We start from the raw sequence: 17,964 nt of genomic DNA, 5'->3' as shown, positions 1-17,964 counted from the left end.
GCAAGAAAAAGTACAGTAAAAGGCTCTAGGGTACTGTGAAAAATGTTGAGCTTTAGGGGGCAGGTGAAGCAGGGGACCCACACACTTTGAAGCCAGGTGGTCATGGCTCTTCCTTGTAATCCTAGCCAATCAAGAGACTGAGAGATGAATACTGAGACTCTAAGGCAGCAATGGCAGACAAATAAGTCATAAGCTCATTGTAATTTGAGCAGCATAGAGTGGAAAGGGAAGTTTACAGTAGCACTGAGTGAAAAAGATAAGTGAAACACACTGGCCCTCAATTCTACCCCCAGTATTGGCACACACACACACACACACACACACACACACACACACACACACACGATGCAGTTATCTAAGATGAGAAGAAGAAAAGGCAAATGCATGATATGAGAGAAATCTACCACATTAGAGCCAAGAGCTCATGGTTATCCTGGGGACAAAGGCTATCCTGGGGCCTAGTCAGTGAAGCAAAGTAGCATAAAGTCCACCCTGAGAATGGCCTCATCATTTAGGATCATTTATTTATTTATTCAGTACCCATTTAATTATTCAGGGCAGCAAGATGTGCTATAATACTTCAATTAATCACTAAACACACAGGGCTAGTATCACTGGTCCACTTGATTTGTGAGGTTCAGCTGTGGGCTGGGATCACATTAAATTCAAAGGTCGAGGCCTCCAATGGAGGCCTGAGTGTCTGAATTCCTCAGAGAATGCAAGTGCACCCAGATTTCCAACCTAAATTTCCCAACTGAGGATCTGGAGTTCATGGGTGGACAAGATCAAATATGTGAAGTAGACAAAACACTAAATGTGTCCTGCACTGCTCCTTCTTGCCTTGCTGGTTCCCAAACCACTCGCCGCAAAGGACCAGCACAAGCAAAATCTGCTCCTAGTGTCTATTTCAGGAGAACCCCAGGGAGACAGGCATTTGCACAGGCACAGCAGTGAGTCACTGCAGTCAAGCTGCAGGGCCCTGTGTTCCACTTCAGAGGCCACAAGAGGCACAGCTGGATGGGGAGTGGGCGATGGCGACTGAGAGGACAGGAAAGGAGAACCGAGTAGAAGGACACAGGGTGGAGGATCATTGTAGGAAGCTTACTAAATTGTGCTGAAAACAATTTCTTGAGCCATTGGCTCGTGCCTGTATTCCTAGCTACCGCAGAGGCTGCGGACTGAGGATTGCTCTTCAATGACAGCCTATGCAGGAATGATCATTCCTGTGGCATAATTTTGTGTGACACTTATTTCTAATTTACCATCAAAAAGCCAAAAGAAGAGCTCTGGCTGATATGGTTGAGACCTGGCTTTAAGCCAGAAAAGCTCAGAGGGAGTGCTCAGACCCTGAGTTCAAACCACAGGACCCACACAATAAAACAAAAAACTTTCCTGAAATATAATTCATCACACCATTTAGACGTACACTAGTCAGAGGCACAATAGTACATTTTCAGAATGAAACCAAATGTAGTCTATATTGCATTGTTTTTTACTCATACTTGAGGCCAATGCACAGTCACTTGATCCATATCTACTTCTACCACTATCCTCGGGTCCCAGCTTCCTGAGGATTATTAGAATGGTTCACCAGTACCTCCCTACTTTTACACACCTGAATGTGTATCATTTCTCCTACTAGTCATTTTCACAAAGCCGTTACAATTGAATAAATTGATTTTAAAACGTTGAATTTTGGAGAAGATGGCAGATGGATAACTGACCCAACTAAGTCCCCTGAGGAAGCAGAACTTGAGGGTCCCATCAAGCTTTTCACATCTAGACAGTCACTCCAACGTAGCTATTCTTTATACAGAGATTTATACCAAAGAAGAAAATTATAAACTGCTCGCATAAGAAGACAGAATTCAGTACCCACGTACACTGATTGTGCCAGCAGTCACAACAGCAGTGGCTGCAGCCCTGGAGCTATCCACGTACCTCTAGGAGGAACGTAAACACCAGGGATGGAGCCCACAGGCCACCTGGCTACACTGGGACAGAGACAACTCATCATATAATGGACCGGAAGCTGTTCTTAGGAGAGGATCACAAGGGCTCAATAGCTATGTACGTATGATCATAGAACGTTCTCTAGGATCAAAATGAACTCCAAGAAATGGAATCAAGAGATTTTTTTTATTGTACTGTTTGCAATTCTTTCTTTTTTTTCTTTCTTTTTTCTCCTTGGTATATTCTCTTTTGTCACATTTTTTTTAAATATATGTATCCTTTGTATTATATATACGTTCATTTGGTTTGGGGAGGAGAAGGGAAAGCAGTAGGACAAAGGCTAAACCAATTCAGCAGTGAGACTCACTAGCCACTGTTGGAAATGAACTCTATAATCTGGCAGGGGCAGGGAAGAGGAAAGGGGAAAAACTGGGAGATAATGAGGGAGCAGATAATCCTGTTTAAAAGGCAATGTACTCATTAACTGATTTATCTGATTGTAACCCCTCTGTAAATCACCCTAACAGTAAAAATTTTTAAATTTCAAAAAAAACAGATGAAAAGAGGGCCGGGAGTTTGGCCTAGTGGTAGAGTGCTTGCCCAGCATGCACTAAGACCCAGGTTCGATTCCTCGGTACCACATACATGAAAAAAGCTGGAAGTGGTGCTGAGGCTCAAGTGGTAGAGCTCTAGCCTTGAGAAAGTCCAAGGACAGCGCTCAGGCCCTGAACTCAAGTCGAGGACTGGCAAAGAAAAAAAAAAGAGAGATGAAAAGAAATGAACAAATGTATATATAACGGCACAAAAGAAACTGATCAGTACCTTTGACATTGTCAAGGTGGCAATGTTACAACAAACATTGACAATTATGAAAAACTTCCCTGATTATAAAATTTCAATAAACATGAAAGTGAAAAGAAATCCCTAATATCATATTGGTTTGCAACTTACAATTGAGCACATTTATACTTCACATTAAATTATTAACAAATCTTTCCCGCCAACCAAATGAAAAGATTTCTGCTTCTAACTCTTGCAAGTCAGAAAGCTGAGATCAGAGGACTGGGGTTGGAAATCAGCTTGGGCATGAAAGCCCCTTGGGCTCTTATCTCTAGTTAATCACAAATGAGAGTTGCAGTTTCAGTAGAGGTCTGATCATGAACAAAAATGCTCATGGACCAGGTCTGGAGTTTGCCCTAGCAGTAGAGTGCTTCCCTAGCAAGCATGAAGACCCGGGTTTGATTCCTTGGTACCACATACATAGAAAACGGGAGAAGTGGTGCTGTGGCTCAAGTGCTAGAGCTTCAGCCTTGAGAAAGCCCAAAGACAGTGCTAAGGCCCTGAGCTCAGTCTACAGGACTGGCTCATAAATAAATAAATAAATAAATACCATCCCTCATGGATCCCCCATCCTTTTAACCAGCATTGGTGGAATGTCTCACATGACCAGGTATTGTAACTATAGTATCTAAGAGAGTAGATTTCATCAATACAGCACAGCCTTAGTTGGATCATACCCAATGGGAAAATGCTATTTGATTTTTTTTTTTTGATCGAGGGGTTTGAACTCAGGCCTTGGGCATTGTCTCTGAGCCACAGTGCCATTCCAGTTTTCTGGTGGTTAATTGGAGATAAGAGTCTCCTCGACTATGGTACCCAGGCTTCTTTGAAACTGTGATCCTCTGATCTCAGCCTCTTCAGTAGCTAGGATTACAGACATGAGCCACCAGCACCTGGCTCTTTTGCTACTTTCAAGACAAAATGTGGAATGCTGGTCTGTGATGTCCCACACCTCATGTCACACATGAACATCCCAAATGAACATCCTATGACTCCATCTTCTTAAAATAGACAATCACTAAGCCATTGGTTTGATTTCTGGAGCTCTTGATGGGAAATGGATGGTTGATACTGCCTTTGTACAACTATTTAAAGATAATAAAAATATACACAAGAATGAAAACAAAGATTGTTTCTATAATAAATGTGTCTTGTGTATATGCCTCTACAGTAGCTGTGGACTCTGCTAACAATCTGAACAGATGGCCTACTCATATGCTGTCTACCCAATACAGAAAACATGCAGAGACTTGGGGAATATCACAGAAGCTGGGCTGGAGATGTAGGCTCGAGAGGTCAGGCCTCATGAGGTTGAGCCAGTTATTACCATGGATAGTACTGATTTACCTAGGCAGGAGTAAAGTCATCTTGACATAGAAATAATCATCACAATTGTAGAAAGGTAACGCTAGTTGGTTTTCTGTGCAATGTTTCTCAGCAACTATAAGTACACAAACCAATAGATTACTATGTAGAGTTTGCAATAGGAGCCTTGCTCCAGAATATGATTGATAGTTTCATGTTAAGTAAAACCAGTTAATTTCAACTAGAATGACATCCTTTTTATCTTGGATTCCATATTCATTCCTTTTCTTCTGACACAAATTGTGGGGACTGGTCTGGCTATCACTGGAAGAAGCACAGAAATGGTGAGATAAAGGGTAAGCCAATTTAGCAGTGACACGGACTAGACACTATGTTGGAAATGAACGATATAACTTCAAGTGGGGAGAAGGCAAACCCGGGGGAGAATGAGGGAGGCGGTAACACTGTTCAAAAGGAAATGTACTCGTTACCTGACTTAAGTAACTGTAACCCCTATGTATATCATCTTTACAATAAAAGCCTTTTAAGTCAGACAGAAGTCTGCCTTCCTCTGTGTATTCCATTTCTTTAGTATTTGCTTCTACTTTTCAAAGTATCAGGGCTATGCAAAAAAGAGACCTGTATCTCTAGGAGTTGACATCTATGAGTATGAGAATGCACAACTCGTGGTGTACTAGGGGCTCATGCCTGTAATCATAGCTACTCAGGAAGACCACAGTTCAAAGCCATCCCAGTTAAGAAAGTCTGTGACAAGACTCTTATGTACAGTTAAGCCACGAGCCAGAAGTGGTACTATGGCTTAAGCAATAGAGCACAGCCTTGATCAAAAAAGCTCAAGGCACAGAATCCAGAAAAAAAAATAAACTATAAAAGAATTGGTGGGGGGGGGGAACCACACGGGTGGGGGGTGGGGAGGAAGGTAATGGGTACCAAGACATGTGAAAGTGTATCAATGTATGTGAATTAATGCACCTTCTATCTGGCAAATATCATGTAAAATTTTTATTAATTACAATAAAAAATTAAAAAAAAGAATTGCTGGAGTTTGGCCTAGTGGTAGAGTGCTTGCCTAGCATGCACGAAGACCTGGGTTCGATTCCTCGGTACCACATATGTAGAAAAGACAGAACTGGTGCTGTGGCTCAAGTGGTAGAGCTCTAGCCTTGAGAAAGCTCAGGCCCTGACTTCAAGCCCCAGGACTGGCCCCCCAAAAAAAGTCCTTGTGAGATTCTTATCTCCAATCAGCCATTCAAAAACTACAAGTAGACTGGAATGTGGCTTAGTGCTACAGTGCTTGCCACACATGCATGAAACCCTGAGTTGGATTCCTCAGTACCATATAAACAGAAATAGCCAAAAGGGGTGCTGTGGCTCAAGTGATAGAGTGCTAGCTTTAAGCAAAAGAAGCCCATGGATGGTGCCCAGACCCTGAGTTCAAGCCAAAGAAGTGGCAAAAAAAAAAAGGATTGCTGGGAAAAGATCTTCCTTTTCAAGCCATATATGAAAGTCCTCATATCCAATATACGCAAAGAGCTTAAGAAACCAACCCCTACCAAACCTTATAAAGCAATCACTTAATGGGCAAGAGAGCTAAGTAGAGATTTCTCAGAAGAGGTGAGAATGGCAAAGATACACTTGAGGAAATGCTCATCAACCCTGGCCATAAAGGAAACGCAAATTAAAACAACTCTGAAATTCCATCTCACCCCTGTCAGATTGTCCAACATTGTGAATTTGAACTGCAAATATTGGTGGAAATCTTGGGGGGAAAGTAACTCTTCTACATATTGGTGGGAATGTAAAGCAGTACAACCTCTCTGAACAGCAGTATGGAGGTTCCTCAAAAAAACTAAACACAGACCGTTTTTATTGCTTCGCTATTCATAATAGGCAAGATATAGAGCAACTCAGATGCCCCACAATAGATGAGTGGATCCAAACTATGTGGTACCTATACACAATGGAATTTTACACAGCCATTAGGAAGAATAAAGTAATATCATCTGCAAGGAAATAGAACTAGAACAAACCATGTTAGGTGAGCTAAGCCAAACTCAGAGACACAAATCGTGCATATTCTTTTGGATGTGCAAAAATGAGATCTAAAATGCATTGGGATATAAATTAGAAAGGATTCTAGATAATCACAAACATTGAGAACAAAAGAGGGCACCATTAGGAGAGAAACAAAAATGCAAAGCCCATGTGCCTCTTTTTATTCATATAAAATTCAGAAATGAACTCCAAAAGGTGGAGGGAAGAAACATGCTTTTTCCCCCTTTCTTTTGTTTAGTTTTTAATTTTTGATGATCTGTCTTCTTTACCTTATGTATGGTGTATTCAAGTATACCTCTTCAGAAGGGTTTGGGAGGTGTACAGAACTCAAGGGTAAAATGACAAAAACAGAGCAGTGGAGCCCACTGGACACCAACGAAAGTGAGCTACATAACTTGTGGATAGAGACAAGAGGGACTGGGAGAGCATGAGGGAAGGGAAGATACTGTATAAATGGAAATATACTTATTACCTGACTTGTGTAATTGCAATACCTCTGTATACCACCACTACAATAAGAATAAAGTAAATTAAGTTTTAAAATGAAATAAAAAAGAATGCAAAACCTAATAGGTTTTCCAAGAACCAGTTCCTAAGTGAACAAGAGAAATATAAAGAGGGATCCAAGTCCAACATGGCTAGAACAACCCAGAATAAGGATTTCAGGGGCAAGAAACTAGAAAGCAAGTGCCTTAGATGACATCATCCTCTACAAGGTATCATCAACACTACTCTTCAACTAGGTAAAAGCTCTTTCATTCTGCTTCTACTATTTGAAAATTCAAATGGCTCAACTAAACGGTTTCAGAACAATGAAGTTTTCAATCTCAAAGTCCCTTTCCTTATCCCTCAAACATGTGAACTATATATGCAATATGTAATTATCATATAATATAGAAAGCAAAATAAGCAAATTAAAAATAACTATTAATGAACATTGGTGAGAAACACTGAGGTGATGTCCTCAATATAAGAACGTAGACGAAAGGGGATTTCCTGTCTGTCTTGCAGGACCTCAAGTCACCAAAGATCAAGCATTAGAGAGCTACTAGAGCTCTCCTGCCATTCTCTACCCAAACCCAGCTTCTGGTTCAGATTCTGATGTTGTGATTGGCTACTCCAGGCCTTTCAACTGCCTGAGTAATGACATCATTCTCCCACTGAACCTATCACTACTTGGTAGAATCTTGGGGTTTCCATGGCATCGTCCATGCGTATATTTGGATCATCGCTAGTGACCAGTGTCCAGTGAGCTCCGTACTGGACACACTCTTGCTCTTTAGCTTCAGCTACGCACACATCCTCTAGTGTCATTCTTCATCCCTTGTTTCTCCAGTTGATATTACCCATTGTCTCAGTATGTCAGGTAAGAAGAAAAAGGGATTTAGAGTTTCCATCAGACTCCCCTGCTCCCTAAATTTAATAGTAGAATCAAAACAGCTTCAAGTATTGAATTAGAAATGTTGGGCTGTGATGTTTACTAGGTATATATGACTTAGCCACATGATTTACTTTGTGACAAAAATCTGTGCTTTGTCTGCAACATGAAGAAAATGAATTGTTTATCTTGTGATAGCTTTGTTTTCCAGCACTGTATTTTTTTTGCCCGTCTTGGGCTTGAGCTCAGGGCTTGAGCACTGTCCTTGGACTTTCTCAAGGCTAGCAGTCTACCACTTGAGCCTCAGCACCACTGGAAGTGGTGCTATGTATGTGGGGTACCGAGGAATCGATCCCAGGTCTTCATGCATGCTAGGCAAGCACTCTACTATTAGGCCAAACTCCCGGCCCTCCAGCACTGTATTTTTAATGACATTTATGAATGGAGAATGAAGCTACAGATTTCTTCAGAGAGTCAATTTTAATCAAACTAATGGAGAAGGAAACCTAGTCGTGTTGAAATCCCTATACCAAGATACTTCATTTTTAACAGTATCCTCTAAAAATTAGTTCCACTTTGGTATTTCAAATGTAGTAAAAATTTTTTAATTGGAGAATTTATTAACATTGATTTTTACATCATATTTTAAATGACAAGTTTAACCAACAAGTGTTCCAGGAGGGAATCTCTATTTACAATCACTGGGACTTAGTATTTAGAACTTAATCAAAACTAGGCTAAGGGATTGTATGTCATAGAAACATATTAATTTATGAAATAAAACATTATGTCTCCAGAGTCATAGGTTTTGATGTCTATATAGTTACGTTTATATCAAATGTCGTAAATTTAAGCATAGTGTGTGTTTCCATATTTCTGCTCAGACAAGGTAAAGAGAAAAACAGGAAGAGAGAGGGGATGACGGGACTAGAACGAGGCAGATGATCTAGAAGGAAAGGTTCACCAGGAACTAGAGGTGAAGAAAAGATGAAGAAGGTGATGAGAAATAACACAGAGCCAAAGACATGAAGAACATGGAGACATTCTCAAGAAAACAGCGGTGGTTTCAATAGAATGTTGAAGAGGATCAAACATTTTTAAATCCACACACAGAAAACCGAGGGCAATCTAACCAGAGCCAGGCAAAATGAAGTTAGTGTTAGCCACATTGATGGACCAAAAGCCAACTAAGGTTAAAACAGAGAATCATTAAAAGCAGTTTCTGAGATGTCACTTTTAGCTGGTTCCTGCTTTAGGTTTGTTATGTGTTTGTTTTTTTTCTCGTTGACTCTGAGTACAGATGATGCTTTGAACGAGCCTTTTGTCAACCTGACTAACTTAGGGCCGGCACAGGTGCCAGCCACTCCTTTAGCTTTCTTTGTTTTACTTAGGTTTTTTTTGAAGATATGAAATTTTAGGTCAGGCAAATCTTGAACCATGATCCTACCACCTAGGAAGGACTCTCTTGTACCTTGGGCCACAGTCATGATCTACTAACAGAGGGCTTCTTTGATTGAGATGAGGTGTTCAGTAACCAGCCTAGATGGATCTCAAACCACTGTCCAGCAGACTGTTTCCCAAACAGGATTAGGGAAGGGAGCTACTGAGCGTTGACAGTTTCCAATGTAAACATTTTAGATATGTATTCCAAATTATTTTAAGGAATATTTCTTGAGAGGGATTACACAGAAGGTTCTGTAATATATTTCAACATTACTTTTCATTCTTATATTTAGACTTCATGGAAGTGTGTGTGTGTGTGTGTGTGTGTGTGTGTGTGTGTGTGTGTGTTTGTATGAATACCAAGATTTAAACTCCAAGCTTGACACTGTCTCTGAGCTTTTTAGCTTATAGGTAGAGCTCTACAACTCATCAGGTCTCCAATTCCAGGTTTTGATATTTAACCGTTAATAAGAGTCCTACAGACTTTATGGGAAGGACTGGCTTGAAATAATAATTTTCAAACCTCAAGCTCCAGTAGTTAGGATTACAGCCTTGAATCATGAGAGCTGAACATGCATTTTTTAATAAAGTATTCTAATTTGTATCAGAAGCAGGTTTCAACTAAAAGCTGTAATAATGATGATAATGATAGACTTCTAAGTGTTTATTTTACATTTGTATCAATATTTTTCTCAGATTGGTTTTCAAACGTTTATATATATATATTTTTTACTGTTATATAAGGGTTACATGATATTTGCCAGATAGATGGTGCATTAATTCCCATTTCAAACGGTTTTTAAAGATTTTTTGATGCTGCTATTTGTACTAAATTGATTTAAATACCCAGCTAGAACAATTAATATCTTTACATTGAGGTATGATATTTAGAGAAATCATTTTGGTTTGTCTTTCTTTGTTCTGATTTTTTCTTTTCTACATTTGTGCTATATTGTCCAATCTGGTATTAATGTCCTGACAAAAGTGATTGTCTGGGACTAGGAGTTTGGCCTACTGGTAGAGTGTTTGCCTCGCATGCACGAAAAAGCCAGGTTCGATTCTTTGGTACCACATACATTGGAAAAAAAAAACAACAAAGTCAGAAGTGGTCCTGAGGCTCAAGTGGTAGAGCTCTAGCCTTGAGAAAGTCCAAGGACAGTGCCGAGGCCCTGAGCTCAAGCCCAGGACAGGCAAAAAAAAAAAAAGTGATTGTCTAACCACACTATCCCATGTGCTAGGGATACTAGGTCTCCTGCACATTCAAAAATATTGATCTATGTCAATTATGACCATGTATATGGCATGAGGGATGATGTAAAAAAAAAAACAAGTTACCTAACTTCCAGGATATAGGGTCAGAAGACAATGATTAATCATTCTCAAAAAGCAACTGGAAATTGAATTGAGAGTGCCATTTATACTACCAAAATTATGAGATACTTAGAATAATTACAAAAGATATGTGTAAGATGTACATGCTGAAAATTACCAAGCTTTGGTGAGAAAATCAAAGGAGCAGTCGAGTAAATGAAGAGTTATCCATGTTCATGAAAAGGAAGATTCACTATTGTCAATCCAGGGAGAAGAATGAGAGATGAGCGATATAAGAACAGATTGGAGTGGTATGCCTTTAAGTGGAGAAAGAAAGCTTTCGCTAAGGAAATTCAACAGCTTCCACAAGCTGAGAAAGACCAGAAAATAGAAATTCTGAGCCTCTGAGCTCTGAAAACTTTCACCGTGTAAACAGGATACAACAGTTACATAGCACATATTAGGCCCTATTGTCCAAAATAGTCCTTTCCAGAATTTTATCTTGAAAGTATAATTTCAAACATTTCACATGCAGAAGTATAAGAATAAAATCTGTATTTAAAAACAGCATGGGGGCTGGGAGTTTGGCCTAGTGGTAGAGTGCTTGCCTAGCATGCATGAAGATGCAGGATCAATTCCTTGGTATCACACACATAGAAAAAAGCTAGAAGTGGTGCTGAGGCTCTAGTAGTAGAGCTCTGGCCTTGAGAAAGTCCAAGGACAGTGCTCAGGCCCTGAGCTCAAGAACAGGACTAGCAAAAACAAAGCGTGACTGCTTGAATATTTACATTTAATGCATTTTTCTGCTTCCACACACATTACACCTATACCAACTTCAGTTCAACTCCCAGAATACAAAACACACACACACACACACACACACACACACACACACACACACACACACGTGCACACACACAGGCACACACAGACACACACATATAATTCAAAACCACTTTCTAATCCTGTGATGGTTTTTGTCTGAAATAGATGAGAAAATGTTTGTTTTCACAACATTGCATATGTAATAAGATCACTTTATTTATTGGTAAGTATACTATAATGAATATTTGACATACATCCAAATTAGCTTTAATGTCTTTCTATTTTGTTCCATATCAGTCATGTATAATATGTCACTTACATTCATTATTCAGTATTATTACTGATATCATTGTTTTCAGCATGTATAATATATCATTGATGAGTGACTTGAAGTTCAGAACGTCTCAGTCTTCTTTTTTTTTGCCAGTCCTGGGCTCGAGCTCAGGGCCTGAGCACTGTCCTTGGACTTTCTCAAGGCTAGAGCTCTACCACTTGAGCCTCAACACCACTTCTAGCTTTTTTCTGTGTATGTGGTACCAAGGAATCGAACCCGGGTCTTCATGCATGCTAGGCAAGCACTTCAACCACTAGGCCAAACTCCTGGCCCCTTCCTTTTCTTCTTTTGTGTGGGTCATGGGTTTTGACAAGGGCCTGGGAGAATCCCTCAGCTCTTCAGCTCAGAGCTACCATCCTACCCTAGAGCCAAGTCCCAGTTCCCGTTTTCTGGAGCTTAATTGGAAATAAGAGTCTCAGGTCTTTTTGTGCTCCAGCTGATTTTGAACCTTAATTCTCAGATCTCAGCCTCCTGAGTAGCTAGGATTACCGGAGTGAGCCACCCAACCCAGCAGAGGGTTTCAGGTTTCCTACAAAAAGTATATTGGGAACTCTGAGGTGGTCATTGTATTCTTTACTTATCTTCTGGTCTGTGTTTTAAGTAAGCACTAAAAATGGCCAGAGGTTTCTATAAGGTTACACAATAACAAGAAAAATGCAAACTATTTTCTCAAGACCAACATCCACTGGCTTATAGGAAGTTCAAGTTCTCCTGATTTCTGGGCATTCTTCACCTGCTCACCCTTTGGAACACGGTGCTCATAGTAATTCAAAAGAAGTACTTGAGCCAATCAGGCTGGCCTCTGCCCCTAGGTTTCCTGCTCGTGAATGGGTGATCTAACAAGTACACTGAGGATACCTGAGATTCAAAAGGCTCACATGCTAGGACACAGTTAGGAGTGACTCAGGGAAAGTCAGGACAAGAAGGAGAAGCCTGCTTCTGCCTAGGAAACAGCACAGGAACCACTTGGTGTCTCCTGTTGAACCTCTTTGCACAGTTCATCAGAAGATTGTGGGTGGCTATTGGAATGAGAGCATTCCCAGTCAGTCACAGCCAGCTTCCAATATGCTGTTCCTCCAAAACAGTGAGAGTTGGGCAACCTTATCCATTTTTTAACCACTCCTTGCTTCTTGCAGACAATTTCCAGCATGCATCTTTACTTGGAGCTGCAAACTCACTACAGCTTCCTCTTCCTGTGGAGAGCGATGCCACTTCTCTAACAGGCAACAGCTGCAACATCTCCACAGTCTCCACCCCAGCCTTCACTTCAGCATGGCCACTGCCATCAACCTCTGGCACCTCTTTGCAGCCACTCACGGGTCTTTGCCAACATTCCAGCACACCCATGCTGTCAGGGGTTACTGGCCAGAACCACATCTCCACTGCCGCCTCCTCCTGTGCCAGTGCTTTTGAATGGGAGTACACAGGACACAATAAAAAGTCCTCTGCACTGGGAGACTTCACAGTGACTCTCATTGACCAGGGCACAGCAGTCCCTTCAATGACTATGACATCTCGATATGCGGATGCAAATGCCATAGTCCCTCTGTATCCATCGCTGTCTGCCAGCCTGGTTCAGGGGACGTTATCTCACATCCCACAACAAGAGAGTAGTAGCTTGTTACTTCCCTGCCAACGAAACAGCCAAATTTACTACTATAACCGAAGCACAGTGGGCCCTCTGTTATCTGGAGAACCTGGTCCCTGCCTGCAATCATATGGCTCTGTGTCCTATACAGGGAGCAGGGTCTTTGCTCCTCAGCCAGAAATCGTGATGATGCTCCAAGAGGTTCAGCCCGCAAATGTCCCACCACCAGTCTCCACTTCTGGAATCTACTACTCTGTGTCTGCTCAACACCACCCAGAAACCAGTGTTCAAGGTAAGCACAGACAACAGAAAGGAACAGGATTAGCAGCACAAAAAGGAGGGGCTGACCTGCATCTGCATAGAGTCTCCACTACTCCACAAATATAGTCTAAATCCTCAGTCTCACCCACCACACTCACAAGGAGACCTCCAATTTCTGCCATGAGGCAGAGGGCCAAGGGTATGGCTCCAGTGGTGGAGCACTGACTGCTTCAAACCTCAGTGCTGCCACTAATTGCACTGGATAATTAAGTAAATACATAAGTGAGGAAATATGGCTGTGCTGCTCTTAGATGCCACCCAAAGCACACTCAGTGAGGCCATGGTCTACACTGTCCTCACAATCCATTCTCCCTAATTAATCCCCTTCTTGTTCGAGTTCTTTGCTTTCATTGGAAAATATGTCAAACATTAGTTTTGATAATAGCAGATAAACTTGCTTTACTGTGTGCAGAGAACCTGCCCAAAGGAAGCAGGTGAGAATATATATTTTGCATATTTCATGGGCAGGAATTCCACCCTGAAGCTGAGCACCACTGAATCATGCCTGTGGCCTAGCTAATCAGGAGCCTGAGAGCTGAGGAACAAATTTCAAAGTCAGCCTGCAAAGTGTTTTCAACATCTCATTGTCAGTTCCCAAATGCAGACAATAGATGCCTAAAAAAAGTGAGAATACATCAGGCCTAAGAAAAAGTCAAGCAGCAAAAGAAAAAAGGCTGAGTTCAAGTCCCAGAAGCATCCAGTGCATGATCACATTCTCTAGCTCTCTATTCTCCCCGTCTCTCCCTCACACACACATGCACATGGGCACACACTCAACGCTCAGAAATGCACTCAAAACATGCTAAACCTGTCCTCCCCTCCCTGACTGCCCCTCACTTGCCGTTCTCTCAGATCAGGGTGAGAATCAACACCTATTTTACTTACAGGACACTGGCAATAATCGACAACTATATAAATAGATGACACTTTATAAAGCTGGTTTTTTTGTTGTTTGAACCCAGAGTCAAGAACACAGTAACGAACTCCTTTACTTCTGACCCATACATGATGTCCAAATCATTTCCTACTTTTAAAACTTCTTTCATTTTTATTTCACTGACAACAATTCTATAGAGGAAAAGGGAAAAGAAATAATGACAATGAATTAGCACAAGTTTTACATAGAGTAGCTATCACGATCTTCCAACTCACGATCCTGTCCATGGTGCTTAAAACTAGCTGCTAGAAACACCTTGCTCAGTGATGACAATGCCCTTAAATCATTGGTGCATAAATGGAGCATCTTACTTACCAGGGACTGATTTCTGCTGTGATTTCTTTACATCAGTAGAAACTTCCATGGCAATGCATACACTTTTCTAGAATCACAACTTTCTAGAATCATAAATTTTGCCAGTCACAAACTGCAGACAACCCAAGTCCTACAAGCATAAATGTTGAAGTCCTTGAGAGAAACATGTGTCACCTGACTTTGGAGACATTCCAATATCAATCCAGTAGTAAACATTCCTAGTACCTTGGTCTTGCCTCCAGCAAATCCAGACACAGAGAATAAGCATTAGGATGAAATTGAAAGCAAGGTTTGAAAGCCTCTGGTTGCCTTTGAGAAACTAATAGAAAGTCAGGATGCTCCACCTGACATTTAGCAGCTGCAGGTCGACATTAACCTTAGGGCCAAGAGAGAAGTCTACATGGAACAAGGCCAATTTGGATACTCTGAGTCTTGAGACAAATGGAATGGAATGTGACAGTGGGTAGCTAACAGATATCACTGTGATGGTCAAGACATTCATTTTAACCAGATTTTCACCTCCTTCACAGATTTTCAGCAATCCAATATTTCTACTATAACCCACATCAAAGATACAGACACCATCAATGAGATTCTGCTGCAGGAAAACTCGGTGGTCACCAAGTATTCCACTGATCAAGTGTCCAAGAACAAGCACGACGCCTTGGAAAGCGTGGATGGAACTCCCGAGGCCAAAGGCCAGCAGCTGCAGCCACGGGGCCTGCTGAAGGAAGAGGAATCTGAGTGTAGCACCCCAGCCAGTGACAAGGCTTCCCTGAACACAGCCCAGCCTCCAAAGCCTGCATCCAGCAGGGTGAGCAAAACAAAGAGCCATGGGCAGAATGAGCCCAAAAGGATCAGGGGAAGCAATCCCAAGAAATGTGAAGAAACCAAGCAGTCAGGGAACAAACTGAAAACAGAAGAGAAGGCAAGCATTCCCAAGATGAAGCACAAGAGAAGCCACCCTGAGCTTAGCCAAGAGACCTTCAAAAGACCTCGAACCAACCTAGGCGTGCAGATGTGGGAGTCAGTGCAGGTTTTTCATGCCCTAGGAAAGAAGAATGAGAAGAAAACTGCAAGCGGCACACGAGACTCTGCTATGAAATCATGGCTGGATATTCCACATGAGGGTAAAGGCCCTAGAAACATTCAAGTCAAGAAAAGGGAAAGGAGTGAAAGCCAGTGTCCATCCCCATCCCAGGATGAGCTGCCTCCCCCTGGCAAGGTCAAGTTGGTTCCTTTGCCTTTTCTAACCCCAGAGAAGCCTCAGGCTCGACCCGTTCCTCATAGGCCACAGTCTCTGGCCTCCAGGAGGCCCACTGTACCATACCCTGCACGGCCTCATGCTACCAAGGCTCAACCTACCGCAGTCAGCCTGTCTCAACCAGCTTCTGCCAACACGAGTCTCAGAGGTTCCACCAAAGCATCTCAGCCAAGTGTAACCAATACATACACACAGGGATCGGCCAATGCTCCCCAGCCTAGTGTATCTCAGTCTGCTGTTGCTAGGCCTGAACCCCACTCAACCTCATCCAGCGCTTCTGTCCAGCACAAGCCTGTTTCCACTGCTGGGAACGAGTTCCGTTCACCGCCTAAGCCTCATAACCAGTACCTACTCCAAGATTTCAGCCGCCAACCAATTCCATGGAGGAAACCCGATATTCCTGGCCCTGTAGTATCAAATCCCATCACCAAGGAGCAAAGGCCAGAGCGTGAAGCCATGAAAAGGCGGGCCCAGCAAGAGCGTGAGAATGCTGCCCAATACACTGCTTTGGGGAAACTGCAGTTTTTTGTTCAGAGGCAAAGAGATATGGAAGTGTCTCACTACTATGGCTACACAGTGTAAGAGTTGCTGCGATTGTGGGTACCACATGTTTTCCCATATATATATCTATATAAAAATATATATGTATATATATACAAAGATAAATATGAACATTTATATAGGCATATAGTATATGGATATAAATGCATAGATGTTGGTAGAATAATATTACTACAATATACCCAAAACTTAATAAACCTGAACGATTAAATGTAATGAAATTTAATAGATGACTAATAAAGAACCCATTTGAGTTTTATGATATTTCAAAGTTTGGCTTCATTTTGGATAGAGTTTGGACTCAAAAGTTAAACTTGAAAGAAGAAATTGGATTGAGGGTGGAGAAAAGTTGCACTTGAATTGTGCATGGGAGGATTAAAGACATCAGAACCAACAGAGTCCAAGAGTAGGAAGAAAAAAGGAAAGGTCATTTTGTCTTTTAGAAGAATCATGGAGCCGTGTTATAAGACTGAATTTCTAAGGTTGGGTTCTAAATACTACTTAGAAAATACTTTTCAAAAATGGGAGAAAACAGCGCCTGGAGCATGAGCAAGTGGTAGAGTGCTTGCCTAGCATGCATGAAGCCCTGAGTTCAATTCCTTGTTACCACATACACTGAAAAAGCCGGAAATCACCCAGTGGCTCAACTGTTAGAATGCTAGCCTTGAGCAAAAGAAGCCCAAGGGCAGTGTTCAGGTGCTGAGATCAAGCTCTAGGAGTGGCAAGAAAAAGTACAGTAAAAGGCTCTAGGGTACTGTGAAAAATGTTGAGCTTTAGGGGGCAGGTGAAGCAGGGGACCCACACACTTTGAAGCCAGGTGGTCATGGCTCTTCCTTGTAATCCTAGCCAATCAAGAGACTGAGAGATGAATACTGAGACTCTAAGGCAGCAATGGCAGACAAATAAGTCATAAGCTCATTGTAATTTGAGCAGCATAGAGTGGAAAGGGAAGTTTACAGTAGCACTGAGTGAAAAAGATAAGTGAAACACACTGGCCCTCAATTCTACCCCCAGTATTGGCACACACACACACACACACACACACACACACACACGATGCAGTTATCTAAGATGAGAAGAGGAAAAGGCAAATGCATGATATGAGAGAAATCTACCACATTAGAGCCAAGAGCTCATGGTTATCCTGGGGACAAAGGCTATCCTGGGGCCTAGTCAGTGAAGCAAAGTAGCATAAAGTCCACCCTGAGAATGGCCTCATCATTTAGGACCATTTATTTATTTATTCAGTACCCATTTAATTATTCAGGGCAGCAAGATGTGCTATAATACTTCAATTAATCACTAAACACACAGGGCTAGTATCACTGGTCCACTTGATTTGTGAGGTTCAGCTGTGGGCTGGGATCACATTAAATTCAAAGGTCGAGGCCTCCAATGGAGGCCTGAGTGTCTGAATTCCTCAGAGAATGCAAGTGCACCCAGATTTCCAACCTAAATTTCCCAACTGAGGATCTGGAGTTAATGGGTGGACAAGATCAAATATGTGAAGTAG

General features: G+C 41.7%; 1 protein-coding gene across 1 annotated transcript; it reads left to right on the top strand.

Annotated features, from left to right (window-relative positions):
- The first annotated feature begins 1,031 nt into the window (after nucleotides 1-1,031).
- LOC150060565 (uncharacterized protein C2orf78-like) lies at nucleotides 1,032-16,472 on the top strand. Its single transcript, XM_090337566.1, is given in 5 exon segments — nucleotides 1,032-1,092; nucleotides 7,458-7,484; nucleotides 7,487-7,540; nucleotides 12,602-13,338; nucleotides 15,138-16,472. Coding segments are annotated over 5 exon segments (2,214 nt in total).
- Nucleotides 16,473-17,964: the final 1,492 nt, after the last annotated feature.

This window comes from Megascapheus bottae, chromosome 7 (genome assembly GCF_031878675.1).
Source record: "Megascapheus bottae isolate mThoBot1 chromosome 7, mThoBot2.hap1, whole genome shotgun sequence".
NCBI lineage: Eukaryota > Metazoa > Chordata > Mammalia > Rodentia > Geomyidae > Megascapheus > Megascapheus bottae.
Note: the sequence above shows the minus strand (reverse complement) of the source record. Positions and strands in the feature narration are given on the sequence as shown.